Below are 21,871 nucleotides of genomic sequence, written 5' to 3' on the forward strand. Positions count from 1 at the left end.
TGGAATTTCCAGCTTCAGAACTGCCCTTGCAGCTGCATGATTTACATGTTGGGTCCGGTCCAATTTTTGGTCAATGGTTACCCCCAGAATATTGTTAATAGGGACGCAGTGATGGTAATGCCATCGTACATCAAGGGAAGATGTTTGGATTCTCCCTTCTTGGAGATAGTCAGTACCTGGCACTTGTGTGGACTGAATGCAATAATGTCACTAATCAGTCCAAGCCTGAAAGTTGTCCAGAACTTGTTATGTTTGGACGCGGGTGGCTCCAGTTTCTGAGGAGTTTTGAATGTTGTTGAGCATTGTGCAATCATCAGCAGTCATCCCCCACTTCTAACCCTAAGTTAGAGGGAAGGTCATTGATGAAAGATGGTTGGGCCAGGGAAGAATAAGCATGGCAGATGCACGGAAGCACCACTATCTGCAAGTTCACTTCTGAGGCACACAGCCCTGATTTGGAACCAGATCACCATACCTTTGCTGTTGCCGAGTAATGATCTGGAACTCTCTTCATTATAGCACTGTGGATGTCTCTACATCACATGAATTGCAGGGGTTCAAGAAGGCAGCTCATCACCACCTTCTCAAGGAGCAATTAGGGATAGACAAACAATACTGGCACAGTCAGTGATGCCTACATACCACAAAAGACTAAAAAAAAGCCTATAGAATGTTAGCCTTGTTATCTTAGCCTTCCTGCTCCTATGATGCTGCTTGGCCTGCTGTGTTCATCCAGCTCTACACCTTGTTACCTATAGAATGTCTTGGATTTGTTGTTACACCTGCACAATTAGCACCACATCCACAAGCATTCTCTCCCTCCAAAATCAATACTCAGTAGCAGCAGTGTGTACCATCTACAAAATTCACTGCAGAAATTCACCAAAGATCCTCAGATAGCACCTTCCAAACCCACAACCACTTCCATCTAGAAGGTCAAGGGCAGCAGATACATGGGAACGCCATCCCCTGCAAGTTCCTCACCAAGCCACTCGCCAATCTGACTTGGAAATATATCGCAGTTCCTTCACTGTCACTGGGTCAAAATCCTGGAATTCCCTTCCTAATGACATTGTGGGTCAACCTACAGCACATGGACTGCAGCCGTTCAAGAGGCAGCTCACCCCCACCTTCTCAACGGCAACTCAGGACAGGTAATAAAAGCAGGCCCAGTCAGTGACACCATGTCCCGCGAGTGAATACAACATTTTTGTAAAAAAAATCTTGCATTCTTGGTAAGTTTCTAACAGTTTTGCTCCTCTGTGTCTTACCCATTATTTGGTGGCCTTTAGAAAGTATTGATACCTGTATTCTTTCTTAAATGTAGCCAAACATGCTTTGTCTTGACTGCAGGACATCTTCCTTGCCAAAGCACTGTAAATGTTTTCCTGAATAAATACAGCCATCCTCTTCCTTTCTTTCCTTCTCTATCTTTCCTGAGAACCTGGGTATCCAGTCTTTCCTTAATTTGACTCTGATTTTCATTTACACCTTATTCCCATGTGGCTATTAGCACCTGTAGTTCACCAATCTTATTTATCACCCTCTGTTCATTTACACATGTGCACGGTAATCCAGAAATAGATCTTACTGCCAAATCCTACTTCCCACCTTTCTGCCAAGCCCGTTTAATACAGTGGTTCTCAAACTATGGATTGCAACTCTAATTAGGATCCTAGAATCAATAAAGACAGTCGTGAGAAATAAAACCGTGTTAATCTCAAAGCCTTCAATGTGTGGCAATGAATTACAGGATAAAGTGCAAGATGCGACAACACACACACGACATTTAGAATTTGAATCAAACCCCACCCAATCATAAAAACCGAAAGAACTGTGGATGTGTGTGGTGTCTGTTCCCAAAATGTCACTCCTATTTGTTAATGAATTGATTTCTACAAATTGTTGAATGAATAATTGTTGAATGAATAATTGTTGAATGAAGTTGAATGAACATCTTTTAGAAGCCATACTGACACAGCTGGAGTAAGCGATTGATAAAATGTGGAGCTGGACCTCCTCAGATGCTGTCTGGCCTGCTGTGCTCCTCCAGCTCTACATTTTATTGACTGTGACTTGAATCATCAACAGTCCTTGCTATCTCCTGGAGGAAGCGATTGTCATTCTGATGTGCTCATGAATCTAATTAGGCCCTGTTGGATGCTCACAACAACATTTTACAAAGTTGTTTAAAATCACTGACTTCTGTGTCTTTATGATTATCTACAATATGCAAATATTAATATTTATGTATTGAATGTTACTATGTTGCTTGAGTTGGCAGCTCAGGTAATTAACTCTGGAGTGTTAGGAAGGGCTTGCATTAGAAAATAATTTGGGAAGCTTTGGCTTAAACCTTCCATAACAGCACTAGCAATCTGTGTCTCCATCATAAAGTCAGAGGTGGGGATAGTCACTGATAATTGCATGGTATCCAGTTCCAGCTGTATCTATCTCCTCAGAAAATTAAGTTGTGCACGCGCACACGTGCCATTCAACCTTGTGTGGATTAGTAGCAAGTGAGATTTGTGTACTCAAAGTGTCAGGCATGGCCACCATCAATTCCATTACCACTGTGGAAGATCTTACCATTAACACTGTGTGAGCTCGACTGGAATCAGTTAGACAAATGGTGTGGACAAAACAATGGGTCAGACTAACCATCTGACTCTCCAAAATCAGTCCACACAGCATAGGCTAGGTGTGTGATGGAATATTTCTTTATTGCCTGAATGATGATAGGTCCAGGATGCTTAAGACCGTATGACAAAGCAGTCAGCTTGATGGACGATCTACAGGATACACTGTAGCAGCTGACCAGCAAACTCCTCACTATGTCACCATCCTGGCTGGGAAATGTATGGTCATTCTTTTACTGCTGTGGGATCAAATCTTGGAAATGTCCTAACAGGGCAGTGAGTACACTTACATTGTGTGGATTGCAGTAGTACAAGAAAGTGGCTACTTTCTTCAAGAACAATTCTGGGCAGACAGCAAAGCAGACCTGGCCAGAATTATGTCCACATCCCAGAAACAAATAATCTAAATAAGAACAGGAGTAAACAGAGTTCTCCTTTCTTGCTTTAAGGTGATAGGACCTAAACTGTGAGCTGAAGAGAATGTCAAGGGGTTACAGTGTCCTTTAAAGTGACCAGTACAATCCAGATGCCCTGGTAGAAATCCAGTAGGAGAAGATAAGGTTTCCCTGTCATATACTATATGAGCTCCATACTACCTTAGTCTGTTATCTCCAAACCATGCATTTCTACCAATCTTCCTCCAAGGTCCCATTACAAACATACACAATTGACAGGCAGGAAAAAATCAGGTGGCACATTAGGTCTGCCCTGTCCATGATGGGTTACTGACCATTACCACCAAGTCTTTTCACTGGCATTCTCCCTGCACCCGCTCCTTTTCTACACAAGTAAAAACATAACGACCCACCTTCCAGAGAGGAACAGTAACCCACAGGACACCCAGCGTGAAGCCTGATAAAGGCCAGGGGCCAGATCGACGACAGCAATATCCCACGCTCAGCAGCCAGCTGTTCACCCAGCTCCCATCACAGAGGTGAGGTGAGTGCAACAAATCCACAGTTACAGGAAGCATTAACTGTGACACACTTCTGTATTTGGTCAATTTATTTTTGATACAGTTTAGGCGATACGTAGTTTCATTCTGAAGTAGGTTATTGTGGACTGAATGAGGTTGCTCTCGTCATGGTGAGGCTCTGGCATGATCCCAGAACACATGATAGCTGGTGCGAGGAGAGGAACCAGAGCTCTGATGCGGGAGTGTTAGGGGAGTGCTTCCTCAAACAAAGGCCAATTATATTTTAGAAGGTGAGAGGACATGTTGAAAAGGTTATTAATAAAACATGGAATCTTTAGCTATATTAATATAAAATACAATAAGTTACAGAAGTTATACTAAAACTTTAGGGGCGGCACGGGGTCTCTGTGGTTAGCACTGCTACCTCACAGCGCCAGGGACCTAAGTTCGATCCCACCCTCGGGCAACTGTCTGTGTGGAGTTTGCACATTCTCCCTGTGTCTGTGTGGGTTTCCTCTGGGTGCTCTGGTTTCCTCCCACGGTCCAAAGATGTGCAAGTTAAGTGGATTGGCCATGGGAAATTGCCCCATACTGTCCAGGGATGTGCAGGCTAGGTGGGTTAGCCATGGGAAATGCAGGGTTCCAGGACCTGCTTCCAAACTGTAGGAATTCTATGATTCTTCATGAATTAGTTAGGCCCCAGTGTTTGGTTTTTGTTCAAATTTTTGAGAGGATGCAGAAGAAATTGACTCAAATGGAATCAGGCAGGAGGGACTATCCCCTTTATATCAGAGGAAGTTAATAAGAAATTTGATGGCGGTGATTAAAACGAAGGAATAGTTTGTTAAAATATACAATGTGAAACTGCTTACAGGACCAGAAGGATCAGAAACTGAAGATTATAGATTTAAAATAGTCAGCGGTGACTCTGAGAAAACAAATGCTATGATTTGGAATGCTTTGCCTGAAAAGGTTATATTGGAAGCAGATTTAGCAACTTTCGAAAGGGAATTGCATCAAGCAGCTGAAGAGGCAAATGAATTGTGGGGCAATGGGGAGAGAGAGCAGCAAAGTGGGACTGGGAGCTCTTCAAAGACAAGGCAGAGGCACAAAGGGCTGAATGAACATCCTCAAAGATTTCCAGGTACCTGTGGTTCTGCCAAATGGACAGTTGGTTGGCTGGTTTCATTTTGGTGCGACATTGCTTCCTGTTTATCCTTGAAGAATCACAGGGACAAATTGTGAAATGTTGAAGTTTGATAGTGGAATTTGGTGGCGTGTAACAGAAAACTCTATGGCTTCAGTGATCCAAATTAACACACTTATTTGCGGTTATATATATTAAGTGGATATTAACCAGTAAATACGTTAGTCAGTAAATTGTATTAGGCAGTATATATATTTAAATATAAAGCAGTGAATATATACATTAAGCAGTAAATATATATATAAAGCAGTAAATGTACATTGACAAGCCTCACACCCTCCCACCTGTTAGGGACTCTGCTTTACGATGGCTGGCCTGGAGAGCTCAGAGTTCCTGGCACCATTCGTGAATCCTGGTCCGAGGTGAAGTCCAACAGCAAATAAAGCATGCATTAAGTTGACAACAAGTTTCGCTGCTTTCTCACCGTCGCATATCCCAGCCTGAGATGAAGTCTAATGTGAAGTCTATTGAATGGGGCAAAGTCCCTCACATTAGTGCTATCCTGAATTGAAGATTCTGTGCTGTTTCACCATTTCCTAGTACTTCCAGTACTTTTCCAGGCATTCCATGATACAGAGAAACATCTCCAGGTGTCTCCATGTGGTAGCCCAACAGGACAGTTCTCACAGACAGTTTAGTGTCACATGGTCACCTCTCAGTCAAAACAGGCTGTGTTTGCATTCGGTCAGTCTTCCACATCCTTTTCCACTTTACTTCAATTGCTTACTATCACGTCCCATTGACCCTTAACGATAAACCCTTAAAGGTAGCAGCAAACTACTGCAGATTCTGGAATCTGTACTGAAAACAAAAACAACGAATGCTTGACATCACAGCAGGTCAGGCAGCATCCACGGAGAGAGAGCAAGCTAATGTTTCCAGTCTAGATGATTCTTCTCAAGGTTCTGGTTTGAAGATATCATTTTTAATTCAACCACTGCAACGTTTTGCTAATCTTAAGTCTTAGGGCACACAATTGTATTTTCAATTTTACATCATTTAATTTTAGATTTGATTCCTTTTCCTAATAAAACATCAGGGAGAAAGTCAGAAGTCACGCGACACCAGGCTATAGTCCAACAGGTTTATTTGAAATCACCAGCTTTCGGAGCTCTGCTCCTTTGTCAGGTGAAGTGTTCTTCCAGTGAAGGATTCCTTCACAAACCCCAAGATGTCGGCAGCGAGCCCAATGGGACAACCAATGAACTGGAACAGTCGACAGAGAGATCCACAGTACAATGACCAAAGCAGAAAGAGTTGAATTGGACCCCTCTGGAAGGCCTAGGCTCGAGCCATCAGGAGGGGCGTCAACACCATATTCATCAGCCATGCTCATAAGATGGTGCAGAACATCACTTAGTCACAATGTGACGTCATCCATGCTCTCAAGACCAACCACAACATCATTATCAAACCAGAAAACAAAAGAGAAGCTATCATTGTACAGAGTAGAACACTTCGCCTGACAAAGGAGCAGCATTCCAAAAGCTTGTGATTTCCAATAACCCTGTTGGACTACAACCTGGTGTTGTTTCACTTCTGACTTTGTCCCACTCTAGTCCAACGCTGGCACCTCCACATCCCATTTTATTATATACCTGTACCAGAAAAATCAACATGAAGATTAAATCACTTCTTTGGGTCAGGCATGACTTTGAATTGTTTTATACAAAGATGGGGAAACGTTCTGATCTCCTAATGCTGGATGTTTATGTATACACACATCAGGATGTTCTGGTTGGTGTTTTTACAGAGCTGTTCCAGCAGCAATCTATAAATCTGCATCCCGGAAGAAAGCTGCGAGGCAGGGTAGAGCAGGAAGGACACAAAGTTTCTCCCGTCTGGTTCGGTTTCTATTCCTTTTACTCTTGAACCACACCTCCATTGAGGGTTTTTTTTTCCAAATATAGCCCCAGGAAATTGACACTCGATTTGATTTCCTCTGTCTTTGAAGGACGTAAATTTTTCGGCAGGATTTTATAGGTTGCTATGGTAATGTGTCCTTCTTTGTGGTGATTAACCAGGTGTAACTCCCAGGCTTTTATGTTTCAGACTGTAGGGAGCCAATTGTCAATCCCTTTTGGAAGTATTGGATGGTTACAGCACAAAAAGAGACCATCTGGCCCATCTTTTCCCTTTCAAATAATGATCCAGTTTCCTTTGATTACCATGATTGAGTAGGCCTCCCGCACTGTTTCAGTCAGCGATCTGCAGTGCACAAAAAAACATTTTGATCGTGTCACCGTTCCTTCTTTTGCCATGGCAAATTGTAGTCACCTCCATACCCTCTGTGAAAACCAAATCTCATCTGAACTTTCTCTTCTCCAGGAAGAGGGCTTCCAATTTCTCCAGCCATGATACAGTTCTCGTAAATCACTCTGTATCCTCTCTTATGCATTAAGATGTGGTGCTCAGACTTGAATACAATATTCTATTTGACATCAAACCAGTCTTTTATCATGATGTCCTTTCATTTACACTCTGAAGCCTGTACTTATAAAAGCTGGGAACATCTACTTAATTAACTGCTCTCACAACTCGTCCTGGTTTGTGCACATCTACACCCAGGTCCATCTGCTCCACAGCCCAGTTTGGAATTATATCTTTTATGTTGTCCCTCTGCATCCTTCCCACCAACATGAATCAATTCCCACCTTTGTGCATTAAATATCATCAGCCCAAGGTCCATCTAATCCACCAAAGTATCAAATACTTTTTGAAGCTCTACACTATCCTCCTCACAGCTCTCAATACATCCAACTCTTGAGTCACAGAGTCATACAACATGGAAACAGACCATTCGGTCCAACTTGTCCATGCCGACCAGATATCCCAATCTGACCAAGTCCCATTTGCCAGCATTTAGCCCATATCCCTCTAAACCCTTCCTATTCATGTACCCATCCAGCTGCCTTTTAAATGTTGTAATTGTACCAGCCCCCACCACTTCCTCTAACAGCTCATTCCATACATGCGCCACCGTCTGCATGAAAATGTCACACCTCAGGTCCCTTTTAAATCTTTCCCCTCTCACCTTAAACCTATGCCCTCTAGTTTTAGACTCCCTCATCCTAGAAAAAAGACCTTGACTGTTCACGCCATCCATGCCCCTCATGATTTTATAAACGTCTCTAAGTGTCATTCACAAATCTGGAAATTTAGCTCTGCACACCATGGTTAGGTCATTGATATATAGCAAGAGAAATATACAGTAGTAGTGTTTATACTGTAGATAACTTCATTTTCCTAAATGTCTGCAATTATATAAAACTCTAAGAAATAACTTAATATTAATTGCAATTATAAATGCATTTAACTTCTCTATGATTTCTCTGACATTTAGTCTATTTTACATTTACAACCAGCGATTGGTCTTCCCAGCACCTAAAATCGCCAGAATATTACCACCAGAGACCGGCGTTCTGATCCAGCTGGGCAGTGCTGGGGTTTATGGTCCAAATTAGCCTTCTTCTGTCCTTCTTACAGTGGACTCTGCTACTCCTTCCTGGTTTGTACATTTTCTCATCTATGTTTATCTCCTTAATCAATCCTAGCAGTAGCGCATTATACACTCTTCAGTCTTTATGTAAAGAACTTGATAAAAAAGCTCATCCAGTCTTTCTTGATTGTTATTGATCAAAGATTGGCCTGATCTTCCAATCCTCCACACTGCGAATGATAATCTGCAGACACTTGAGGTCTTCCCCCAACAGAGTACAAAGCCAAATGGACTGTGCTTTGAAGCACCATCTATAACAATAAGATAATAATAATCTATAATACCGCCCTTTCAACATATGAAGTGGAAGAGTGGAAAATGCTGACTGGTTTGAATCTAGCATGCTGTGTGGATCTACAGAGTGAGAAGACTCGAAGTGCAATGAGCAGACCGCTAGGTGGCGCACCAATCACTGGTTACAACTTTACTGGAATACGCAGAGGATTCTCTCTCTATGTTAGGGATATGTACGAAGGGCTCAAAAAGGCAACAGGTCCATCAGTGAAGAAAACAGTTCCATTTAAAAGGCAGCAAAAGTGATCAGTTACTGCAATAAATAATTTGAGTGTCACATTACATCAAGTTGTAATCTATGGAGGAAATTGTCACCAAGGTACCTCTAGTATGCCTTAGAAATAGTAGGAACTGCAGATGCTGGAGAATCTGAGACAACAAGGTGTAGAGCTGGATGAACACCGCAGGCCAAGCAGCATCATAGGAGCAGAAAGGCTGACGTTTCGGGCCTAGACCTTTCTGATGAAGGGTCTAGGCCCGAAACGTTAGCCTTTCTGCTCCTATGATACCTCTAGTATGCCTGTTTGTCATGGCACAACTGAACCCCTGAGCAAAGCTATTGACTCACTTTCCATGGTCAAAGCTCAAGGTAATGATGCTCCATGGCCTGAACCCATCAAGCTTGGGAAAGTGGCACTCCTGCAGAATTTGCACAACCTTCTATGTCTTGGCTCGAGGGAGGACGCAGTGTCTCAGGATATAGAAAGAATGTGACAATGTAAAGCGATCACAGCTAATCACGGAGGCAGCTTCTTGATAGGAATTGTGAGAAAATTATTTGCCCATGTTGCCCTTGGCAGACTGGCTGAACACATCTACTCCTATTCTCATCTGCAAATGGCACGATCTTCCCCGCCTGGTGCCTAAAGAAAAATATCATGAGCAAAGGAGACCATTATGCATTGCCTTCACTGATCTCACCAAGACATTCCACATGTGAAAAACTGGCTCTCTGCAGAAGTTGTTTAATGTTATCTCCCCTTTCTGTGATAACACAATGTGCAGCACCGGAACACTTTGAGATCCCTAGTGGTGTCAAGCAAAGTTATGTTCTGACATATTTGTCCTCTATTTTCACTTATTCATGAAATGAGTATGTTGCTGACTAAACCAGCATTAATTCCCATCCCTAACTGTCCTGGAGAAGACAGTAGTGAGCTGACTGTTTCAGTCCATTTGGTGTAAGGACGCCCACAGTGCTGTTCAGGGGGGAATTCCAGCATTTTGACACTTGGAGGGGAAATCACAAGCGGGTGGTCCTCCCATGCATCTGCTGCACTGCTCCTTCTAAGTGTTAGCAATAGTAAGTTTTGGAGATACTGTTCATAGGATCCCTACAGTGTGGAAGCAGGCCATTCAGCCCATCAAGTCTACACTGACCCTCTGAAGGGCACCTCACCCAGACCAACCCCACACCCTACTTCTATAGCCCTGCTTTTCCCACAGCTGACCCACCGAGCCTGAATATCCCTGGACACAATGGCCAGTTTAGCATGGCCAATCCACCTAACCTGCACATCTTCAGACTGTGGGAGGAAACCCACGCAGACACAGGGAGAATGTGAAAACTCCACACAGCCAGTCACCCAAGGCTGGAATTGAACCCCGGTCCCTAATGCTGTGAGGCAGCAGTGCTAACCACTGAGCCACCGTGTGACCTATTCAAACAACTTTAGCAGATGAGACACACTGCTGCCACTGGGCATTGGTGATGTATAGAATATAATGTATGAGCAGAACTAACCCAGTCAGCCTATTGAGTCTGCTCTGTCATTCACTGAGATCATGCCTGATTTGATTACCCTCAAATCCACTTTCCTGCCTTTTTCACATAACCCTTGATCCCTTTATTGATTAAAAATCTATCTGAGCCTTGAATATACTTCATGTTTGCCAATCATGTTGTGCTGCTTTGTCCTAGATGGTGTCAAGCTTCTGAAATGTAGTTGAAGTTGGTGTCACCCAGACAAGAGGACAGCATTCTGTCACAATTCTGGTTTGTGCCTTGTAGATAGCAGACAGGCACTGGGGAGTCAGTAGGTTGGATACCAGCCATAGAGGGGATCAGGCACATAAGATGGATTTACTTTATCTATGACAATTTCAGGCTCATGCACTAAGAAAGAACAATATTATCAGTATGAATGAGCAGTGAAAATAGGGGGACGACATGCAGAGAATAATGGAAATGGTAACTGATTTATTAGCTACGTCACCAACACGATGACTAACACACATACATATATATAGTCATTAAAAATCTTAGCGCAATAGAAAAAGATTACTTTTATATTAAAAAATGCAACTTCTTCAGCTTTTCTTTTGAAAAAGCTCAGACACTATGGGCTTTTGGAATCATAATACAGAAAACGAGTTCCTCAGGATACAAATGATTACAAACAAGGAGTCCTCCTGACATTTGAACACCAACAGCCTTTCAGAGCTGCCTGCAGCATGGTATTGATCTCCTCGCATTCTATCTTCCAGTAATTCTCTTCCCCAAGTGCAATCCAGCCTGTGTTATGAAATAACATTTGAAATTATTCCAAAATTTTCTAAAATGCGGTATGCAATGTTTAATTCAATGCCACAATAACTTGTTTACCAACATCATTGGTGTGTCTTTAACATTTAAACCATTGCAGAAGGGCCTTTTATCTTTAGTGACTCTGAGACTTTTGTTTAAATTGAAAAGGACGTATTCAGAGACCCTACTTCAACTTAGCCATTTGGTGCCCAGAAATAGAAATAAAAAAGATGCCGCAATTACTAATTTCTAAAACTAGGGGCTATGCATTTAAGGTAAGAAGGAGGAGATGTGAGGAGCAAGTCTTTTGCACAGAGAGTGGTAGGACTCTGGAATCTGCTGATTCAGAGGGGTGGTGTTGGAGGCAGATATGACAGGGCTGTTTAAGGGATTTTTAGATAAGCACATGAATGTGCAAGGAATGGTGAGATATGGGCCAAGGACAGGCAGAAGGGATTAGTTTAAGTTGGCATCATGTTCAGCACAACATCGTGGGCCAAAGGACCTGTTCCTGTGCTGTTCTATGTTCTTTGTACACAGCGTCTCTTGTAGCCTCTGTGGAAAGAGAAACAGAGTTAGCAGCGACCAGAGGCTATCAACATGAAATGTTAACTCTCTTTCTCTCTCTGTAGATGCTGCCTGACCTGGTGAGTAATTCTAAAATTTGTCTATTTTTGTCTCAGGTTTCCAGCATCTGCAGCTGTTTGCTTTTCCACGGTGCCCGGTTGGTTTGGACGGGTGAAGTTCTCTAACTGAAGACAAAAATTCCCCCATTTCTCCCTGTTGCGGAAACATTTTGCCTTTCCTGGACCCACACCAAACAATGACCCGGCTAAGATCAACAACTACAATGCCACCAAAATGACCCATATCAAGGGGTTGAGAGAGAGAGATTCAGTTTGCTAACGTGAAAGCGCACACACATGCAGCGCTAGCCTTGGCAAAAAAGAATACCAGTTTCAGTGACTGATCATGTGGATTCATTTCATAATTTTTTAAGAGGTGCTGTAGAGCGAGGCTCACTAACATCAAAGGTGAATCCCATGATTCTACTGACACGAAAAAGGCAGAGTGTCAGCTACAAACCTTTGATGTCAATAACCTCTCTGCTCTTCTGTGAATAGTATGGGGGAATCTATTGTCTGTAGGTTAGAGTGAATGCAGAGACAAGGCTGACAATGATAATATTTGAAATTATTCCAATATTTTCTAAAATGTGGTATGCAATCACTTTGTAATTATTTTTAAAAGACACCACACTCAATAACCCAAAGCCGATTTCAGTCAGTCAGAGTGTACGAAATATTAATGAATGCGGCACTGGTTCAGTCAGGTGAAACTGTCTCACCAACTTTAGGTCCTTCTGCTTTAGGAAATGCTTTCCAACGCTATCCTGCCCACTGAAATCTTTCAGAGTCTGGATTTCACTTTTTGCCTTGTCAGCACTGAAAAAAAAGCAATAATAAAAGGTGATTAAAGATTTAATTGCATCTACCATGTCCCATGTGGTCTAGGCTCGCCAGAACTCTATCCTATCATCTGGCTCCTTGGGTTTAGAGCAAACCAGGCTGAGTGAAAATAAACTTCTGTGATACTGAGGGGGTCACAGTTTGCAAAAACTAAATCTGGCGCAAGGCAAGCAAGTTGCATCTCATTTACACTGCACGGCCACAAACATTATTTTTGGGTTTTGTGGAGAGGGGAATGGGGGAGCGAGATGGTGACAAAGGGTGAGGTCCACAGCTTCTAGGATATTAGGCTTCAGGCATCTTCCAGTGGAGCTGACACCTGCTGGTTCTGTGCAATCTACAAGGAGCTTGGTGCTGGTGTCACAGTGAACCTTAAGGGCTAACAGCTGGGTCAGGGTCAGCTCGAGGATCTGTTGGCGGTGAGGAAATGGAGAGCCAGTGATTGGAATTCTGAGGGACCACAGAGGCAGGGCCTAAGCTGCATATCCCAAGGATCTGTGTTTTTGATTGCTGGCTGGGTATTGGGATTTAGTGTCAGGATTTGAAGGGATAGGAAGGAGCTGAAATTTCTGGCTCACGTTGGGAGGATTGGTCATGGGGAGAGCGAGTCTCAGCTTTGGGGAAGGAAATAGACCAATCAGGACCTGCAATATGGGATTATGTGGGACAATGCAGGTGACTCATAGCTCCATATTCAATGATCTACCTCAGGGGTGTTGGCTCTTCAGGCTAAAATAGTCTTGGAGAGGGAACTTAAAATGGACAGCGCCAAATAAAATGCGCCAAGATCTTTTACATTTCCTGACATATAATATAAATGGAGTAGTCTAGCTGTATCACCCAGGAGGGGCAAACACAGAGATAGACTGACCCCACAGTGAGAGACAATATAACCATCTCACTGATATTGAAGTAAATATCTGTTTATGTAAAAGTGCTATTAAAAGTACATGCAATGCTTTCGTACTATGAATGTTATTGAAGGACAGCATATTTCTTGGTGCATGTTGCATTTAAGTTTATGGTCAGATGGCCTTGTGACATACTGGGTGCTATTCCTGACTCTGAGCCTGAAGTCCCCCCCTAGGACTTGATGGGGATTGAAAGCATGTTCAGAATATAGCCAAAACTGTTAAGTACCAACGTCTAGGTCCAGGGCAGTGAGGTACATCAGGGGCCTATAACCGGACCTGCCACTGGGGCACCTCTTTGTTGGGGACAGGGGTGATAGCACATGCCTCAGTCCAGGGGCATGCCCCAGGCTGCCTGGTTACTGTTATGGTGCTGAACAACTTTTGAACATACTCCAATGGCAGCTGGGAGCAGCTGGGGAGATTCCTGTTCAATTGTGTTGGTTCATCTACCATATCATCTATGGAGAGGAGATGGCCTAGTGATATTATTGCTGGGCTTTTAATCCAGAGACCCAGCTAATGTTCTGGGGACCAGGGTTCAAATCCCACCATGGCAGATGATGAAATTTGAATTTAATAAAAGAAAATCTGGAATTAAAATTCCAATGATGACCATGAAATCATTGCCCATTGTCAGAAAAACCCATCTGGTTCACTGATGTCCTTTAGGGAAGGAAACTGCCATCCTTACCTGGGCTGGCCTACATGTGACTCCAGGCCCACAGCAATGTGGTTGACTCTTAACTACCCTCTGGGCAATTAGGGATGGGCAATAAATACTGCCTAGCCAGTGACATCCTCATCCTATTAATGAACTTTAAAAAACGCTATAGCTTGTATATAAAAGTGCTTGTTGCCTTAGCAACTCAGGCTCCCTGAGTGAACGGTATCACCCATAAGCCCAGGTTTACCAACTTGGGTCCTTAGGCAGGGCTTGAAGTTTTGATCTTAAGGACAAGAGATTAAGTCACAGTTATAATGGTCGGATTGACCCAGCTTTATCTAGAGAATACAAAAGTCACTCCAAAATAATGCATTTTATCATCTTGTAGCATCTTAAAATCTCTCTTCAGATTGATCATGACAACCACACTCCAAAGTCGACTAAACATTAAAAATCTTTTTGAACGTTCACCACAAGCTGCTCCATTAGGGTTTACTGACCCTAATGCTGTCTGCACTGTCCTTCCCTTCGTATTGAATCTGACAGCTCGACATGTGGACTCTGAGATAGCGTAGGGACCGTTTGGGGATGTGGAGGGATTGGGGAAATGGAATACGCTAATGGTAGGTGGTTGGTGCACGGGAAAAAGAATGACACATTCAAACAGAAAATACGCAAAAGTTTTTATCACTGCACTTACATCTTAATTCCACCGGCAGAATGGTTTTCAGTTCCAATGGTCACGTTCCTATTTCCTAAGGGTTAAAAAGATATAAATACAGTATAATAGAAACACAGCAACTAGATGTAGGCCATTCTGAGCCTGCTCCACTACTCATTATGACCAATGCTGATGCTATATCGGAAACCCGTATTCCCACTTCCTCCCCATACCCCTCGATGCCTTTAAAATCGAGAAGACAAAGCTCAATAAAAGACTTGTCCACAGTTATAGTTCTCAAGGTGACTAGAAGACAACTTTGCATCCTTTCAGCTATAGGAAAATAGATTCATCATTTCACAAACCTACAAGTCTGCCACTGACCCATTCATGACTGAAGGTCTCCCACTCTCAGATCCTGTTCCACACAGTTACTGGTCTTACTGTTTCATCATCCTGTGTCCCCATTGCCCCACATCCTGAAATCCTCAATGCTTCAGCATCCAGCTCCCCATCTCCTTATGGGCCTGCAAATTTGCAGCACCACATTCTGAAAGAATTATCTATACCTCGACCTTCTAACCCACAGACCAACAGTGTATTTATTCATATTTTGAGAATCATACTGTGAATGCTGAAATCCATCACTAAACAACCTGTTTATATTAAGATTCATTTAATTGCTTTAAGGCCACTGGAATTATCAGGAATGACAAGCTTGATATTGGCACAAGACAGCTGGAAACATCCTGCTCTGTGCAGAACACCAAGTACACACAGATCGAATAACCAGTTTGTGTCTTTAACATGAGGCATGCTCAGAATTCCTTATTACAGCAAACTATTCTCTGTAACAGGTCAGGTCCATGTCATAGCGCAGGGTTAATTCTTCAGTGTGTGGCCTGAATAAAGTGATTAATTCTGAACAATTGCAGTGGTGTTAGGGAGGGATTTCCAGGATTTTAACTCAGTGTAGTAAAGGAATGGTGCTGGAGCTCTGGATGGTGAGTGGCTTTGAAGGGAATTTGCAGCAGGCGGTGTTCCAGTGCATCTGCTGCTTGTCTTTCTCGGTAATAGAGTTAGTGAGTTTGGAAGATGCGGGTGAGGAGTCTTGGTGAGTTGTTTCAGTGTATGCTGTAGATGGTACACACTGCAGCCACTGTGTGCCTGTGGTGGAGGAAGGGGATGCTGAAGGTAATGGAGTTCCAGTCAAGTGGGTTGCTTGGTGACAGTGTCAAACTTCTGCTCCTATGATGCTGCTTGGCCTGCTGTGTTCATCCAGCCCTGCACCTTGTTGTCTCAGATTCTCCAGTATCTGCAGTTCCTACTATCTCTGTGTCAAACTTCTTCTGGGTTTTTACAGCTACATCCATCCAGTCAGATGGAAGTATTCCATCACACTCCTAACTTATGCCTTTTAGATGGTGGATGGGCTTTGAGGTTTTAGGAGGTGAGTTCTCAGCCTCTGACCTGCTCTTGTAGGCACTGTATTTATACGGTTAACCTAGTTCACTTTCTGGTCAATGCTAGCCCCCAGGTTATTGATAGTGGACGTCTCAGTGATGATAATTCCATTAGATGGGGGAGGCAAGATGGTTGGCGTCTCTCTTGTTGGAGATGGTCAATTCCTGGCACTTGTGCAGCCCAACTGTGAATAGGCACTGATCAGCCAAGCCTGAATGTCACCCAGATCTTTCTGAATTTGGACACAGACTGCCTCAGTAGGTGAGGAGCGGTAAATGGTGCTGAACGTCGTTAATCATCACTGAATATCTCCACTTGGACCTGTGGAAGGTCATTGGTGAAGCAGCTAAAGGTGGTTGGGCCTTAGACCCTGTGGCTACATTGCGTCAATCAGAGTGGAACCAAATGAGAACAGCCCCACCCAAAGTGAAGAGACCTCAGAGAGGCAGATATCAACAAATGTGTCAAATGATGCAGAGAAGGACAGGAACAGCAAGTTATTTTTGTCACGAAGAAATGGTTAATTATGATACTGAATTGCTCTTTCTTCATGAAGTGTTATGGGTGGGACCAGGCCCCCACCTCAAAATATTTTAAGAAGGTAGCCTAGATCCTAACTTTTTCTTATTCTAAAGGTAAATGTCAAATCCTGTGTTCCAGATGCAATTCAATGGGTCAAGCTACCCAACATTCAGCAAAAACACAATTTACTTAAACACTATATTTAAAATATAAACAAAAGAAAGAAGAACTTAGAATAACTTAAGTTTATTGGAAAACTTAACTGAATAATAGATACAGTAGCTATCACTAATTAACTGTTCCAATACAATAACATCCCATAAACACACCCCTTGGCAAAAAATGCAAATTCAGACACAGCCTCTCACATGCAGTTCTCCAATCCAGGAGGAAAAAACATCAAGAGAAAGTTCAGAGAGAGTAGCAGCCAGGAGGCATTCACTGAAGCTTCCGATTCTGTTCAGACCCCAAATAGCTTCTGATGCTACTGAAAAACAGAAACCCAGAAATCAAGTTCTGTGAGAGCTGGCCACACCCATTCAGGCTGTTAAACAAAACCTCAAGGCCTCCCAAGCTGTTTACTCAAGTGGTTTCGGTAGACTGCTTGACGTCTCTGCCTAAGTCAGTACAGGAACGGAACCTATGGTTCAACATTATTAAGCACCACATGCTAACCACATGAGCTAATTGACCCTACATCAGAACATAGACACAAGTTCTTGAACCAAACTCAATTATGACCTTTAGGAGAATGTTGGAGATGTTCTTTACTCTGATTCCAATTCTCAGAAATTGTCCTGCTTCACAGAGTGAGCAGGAAACTATGTGACGATAGAACAGAGGGCTTTCTGAAATCAGCTCTCAGTTCCCAAATGATTAATGCTATTGTGGAAACAGCTCAGAAACAATCTAACCCTTTTCTTAAAACATACGGATAATGTCACCAAGGATCTGAACCCATTTCAGAAAACAGAGGAACTTTTGTGGAGAGAAATCAGAGTTAACCTTTTGGGTCCAGTGACCCTTCCTCAGGGCTAGCAGGGGTCACTGGACCCAAAATGTTAACTCTGCTTTCTCTCCACAGACACTGCCAGACCTGATGAGCTTTTCCAGCAACTTCTATTTCTGATTTCCAGCATTCACAGTTCTTTTGGTTTTTAGATGAACAGTTGATATGGTTTAATTATTCCCCAAGAGTAAGGCTTTATCGTGTGCATCAAACGGACTCAGTTACAGCATTTGGTTACCTGCTGGCTTTCCCAACTGCTTCTCTCTGACCAACTCTGATACTGCCGCTCTCTCGACTTTCCCTGCCAATGTCAAGTGGCCTGTTCTGTATTGCAAACCCTGCATTTTCCAGTGTTATTTTGTGTTTCTACATTTCTTGCTCGGATGAGCACTACTTTGTTTTCCATTGCATTCTTGCCTTTCCGAATGGTTCATTCATAAACTTATTCTTACCTTCCTCTTCAGCTTTAGCAGAGTTACTGTTGAGTTGCTCTTTCTCAGAAACACCAAGGGATGCCGCATTTTCACTGTTGTGTAGAAGAGGTGACCAGCTGCCAACACTTAATGCACTCCACTCCTTGGCCAGAAGCAGACCACCCTCTCCGTGCTGATGTTTTAAGGACCTCCCTCGCAGTATAGGGACAGAAGATGCACTTTCCTTTGGCTGCTCAGTGGGAGCTGATTTCCTTGGTCTGGACCACATTCGTCCGAGCAGCTTAACGGTGTTCTGTCTTGACCGACGCTGAGATACTTTCCTCACATTACTGCTCAAGTTCGTCTTCTCTTCGGGAAAAGATTTCATGTTGTTGTTCTTCTGTTGGAAATTAAAAGTTGGCAAAGTGTGTTACAATAGCCAGGGTGGGGGGGGCGAGGGGGGAGGTGGTTAGACCAAATGCAGGTGGATCAGAGAGAACAAAGTTGGGATGGAAGAAGGGATGAGAAGAATGAGGAGTACAAACATCGCAACTTGGAGGGGATGCAGGCGATCACAAACACAAACAGAAATCAGCCTGTGACAGTCTAAACCCAGGACTTGGCTGTACTGGTAAGAAACTGAAGGAGAAATTGAGTGCAGTGGTGCCCAGTTTTGGGCACTATGGTGCCACTCAGAACTCCAAATAGTCATCGGTGTCACACGAACAGACTAGTGGGTCATATAGCACACTGGGTGCCATATTAATACAGTGCTACTGTTCACACCACTGTACACAATCAGCATGTATTGCTGATTTAATGCCAGAAGTGCCACTTTGGAGCCCAATGCTCCAGCTAATGCATTCTGCTAACTTCCTGCTAACTTCCATTGCTGAGCACAAGTTCAGAAGCTGAAAAGACCTCCTGCCCGAGCTCTTCACTAATGCTACTTAAAGGGATCATCATCTGCTTACAGATTAGTAGCTGGTTCATTTCTTCGCCTGTTGCTATGATTTTACAAGTAATGGGTGCTTCCTAGAGCTGTTTTGAAGTTTACAAGGAGTGGTGTAGCTGCTTCTGACTTGAAGGCTTCTGCAGGAATTAGTTAGCCCCAGTCATAGGGCTTGTCGGTAGGAATTCCCTTTAGAATACAGCTTGAAGTAAAGATTGAGCAGAGGTCACACTGAGCAGGATAAGTTGCTGGAAGAGGGAAGCAAGGGAGAAAAACTTGCAGCAGAATGACGTATCCACTCAGGGATGTTTGGGCAGTGATTCAACAAGAAGACTGGGCAGGATCTCATGCCCTCCATCGTATCAAGTTTGATGGGTGGGCCAGGGGGATGGCATTTGATGAGACAGGACTTTGGAAGGGGGCACCCTACAACCTTCTGACCTCCATGTCGACTTCGTCTGTGTCAGAGAAGACAGTGTCCTTGACCAGCCTTCCTGCCTCACCAACTGGGTCTTCCCCTGGCATTACTGGTGTTACCCCAGCGGTGGGCAGGTGGTCACACTGTAGGGAACACGGCAAACAAACCCGGGTTTACCAGCTCCCTGAACCCAGTGCCAGATTGAGGCCCTGGCCTTGGGAAGGTTTGGGGAGGGGGGGGTGGTGCTGGTGGTGGTGGGAGAGGGTGGTACAGAGGGGAACCTGATGACAGCCGATCCCTGCCCGTGCTGCCCACCTTCTCTCCAATGGCCCCCTTCCTACCCCCTAGCATTCTGTCGCGCCTGGGTGCACCCATGATGCAAAGCCTCTGATGGGTCTTGTGCCACCGATAGCCACCATCTGTTTGGTGGGGCTCAAGTACAGAGCAGTAGCTGATGGCTTCCAATGGGTAAGCACTTGTTGGTGGATGGGGCTCCTGGTGTGTAGTAAACATCCAGGGCTGTGAAAACCCAGATGAAAATGTGGTCAAACTGGCCACTGAAACTCTGAAACAACGCTTTCACTGCCTGGACCCTCTGAGGCAGTCCTGCAGCACTCATTGGGGCAAAGCCCTTGCTGTTCTGCTGCGCTACTTGGTCACCCCAAGGGGACAATCCCTACCCCCCAGCAAAGTGACCACTAGCCAGGGGAAAGAGGAAGGGAGAAGGTCATTTAGACAAGCCTTTGCAGCCTCTGGCTGTCTGTAGCATCTCTGAGTGCGATACTGGGAACTGCACCTCCAACTCCCCAATCACTATCCAGTCCCAAACGTACCTTCCCTCTGTTACTGACCATTGCTGCCATCATTTGTCCTCAACGCAAAAAATAAAACCCACCACAAACTGAGCATCCCAAATCAGCTGTAGAAATGGAATCATGCCGTAAACAAATACAAACCAATCACGGTTGTACATTCCTGTAATGTCAAAGTCCCTTTGTCTGGTGCTCCCGTGCAATGTTGTCCCAGGGGCTGTAACACAATGTGACAACCCATTGTCCCCATGGTGATGGCCCATTGTCCCCATGGTGATGGCCCATTGTCCCCATGGTGACAGCCTGTTGTCTCCATGGTTGGATGATTGCTTTGTAATGAACAGCAACACCGACAGTGTGGGTTCAGTTCCCCTGCTGGCTGAGGTTACCATAAAGAACTCTCCTTCTCCCCCTGCCTGAGGTGTGGTGACCCTCAGTTTAAACCATCACCAGTCAGGTCTCTCTAGTGAGACAGCAGCTCTATGCTGCAAAATGTTTGCCAGGTATGGTTCTCATGACTGAACAGCAGCCAGTGAAATGCAAGTACCTTAATGTTTGTTGCCTTCCTTATTTACTTTACACTTACACCAGTGCATCATCCAGAGCCCACTCATTCCCCTCTCATGCCAAGCCTCACTATTTCCCAGGTCCAGATCTGTTTATACACAGCTCTCAACACATTCTTCAGTGCACCTCCCATTTCAGAGTTGCATGGTCAATAAAGTGGTGCTAACTGCTTGTTCATCAGGGGAAGAGTTTTGGGCTCCATGGCACAAGGGATCCCAGGAAATGTAGAAGGGATTTGAGAGGGATGACTAAGGTTGAAAGGTAATTAAACATCTTTAGAACAGTATTGGTTGCCATATTGTTCAGAATCACAAAACCATAGAGTTGTTACAAGTACAGAAGGAGGCCATTCTCCTTCTTGGCTGTGTGCTAGCCCTCCGAAGAAGCAATTTACTTTGTGTCACTCCCCTGCCTTCTCCTCATAACCCCACACATTCTACCTTTTCAGATCGATTGAATCAGCCTCTACCAACTTTCATTCTTGATCCTAAGCCACTCATTGCGTGAAAACATTTTCTCCGTTGCAGAGGTCTTGTTGATGGCTGATCACCATCATGGAAGCCCAGCCTGACAGTGCAGCCCTGAGGCCTGAGGCCTGCTTAAAAGTGCTGCCTCTGCCCCTGGTGATGGGTCAGGCTAGGGAACAAGATCACAGCAGGCCTGACCATCCCGAGCAGGCAAGTGGCCCAGGCCAGGCAACCCAAGGAGTGGACTGCACCCGACATGTGCTACTTACACTCAGCATGGGGTTCGGGGGGGGGTTGCGAATGGGAGTCTGCCATTTCTTATACTTACAAAACACTGAGATGACATCTCACAAAGTCTGCACTATGTGACACCAACAATGCTGTAAGAAGAATCATATTCCAAAGTACCAGTCCACAGCACATTTGTAGACGAGATAACAAGGTGTAGAGCTGGATG

The 21,871-nt window shown here is 44.1% G+C and overlaps 1 protein-coding gene across 1 annotated transcript in view; it reads right to left on the reverse strand.

The window, feature by feature from the left end:
• Nucleotides 1-10,735: 10,735 nt before the first annotated feature.
• The window catches only part of LOC109931770 (homeodomain-interacting protein kinase 4-like), a 22,423-nt gene continuing 11,287 nt past the window's right edge, over nt 10,736-21,871 (reverse strand). The window contains exons 3-6 of the mRNA XM_048603633.1: nt 18,238-18,598; nt 14,830-14,884; nt 12,431-12,527; nt 10,736-11,070 (exon numbers count right to left, since the gene is read on the reverse strand). Coding sequence (XP_048459590.1) covers nt 11,032-11,070; nt 12,431-12,527; nt 14,830-14,884; nt 18,238-18,598 — 552 coding nt within the window. The 3' untranslated portion in view covers nt 10,736-11,031. The remainder of the gene's footprint in view (nt 11,071-12,430; nt 12,528-14,829; nt 14,885-18,237; nt 18,599-21,871) is intronic.

Source organism: Rhincodon typus, chromosome 12, assembly GCF_021869965.1.
Source record: "Rhincodon typus isolate 14 chromosome 12, sRhiTyp1.1, whole genome shotgun sequence".
Classification (NCBI taxonomy): Eukaryota; Metazoa; Chordata; class Chondrichthyes; order Orectolobiformes; family Rhincodontidae; genus Rhincodon; species Rhincodon typus.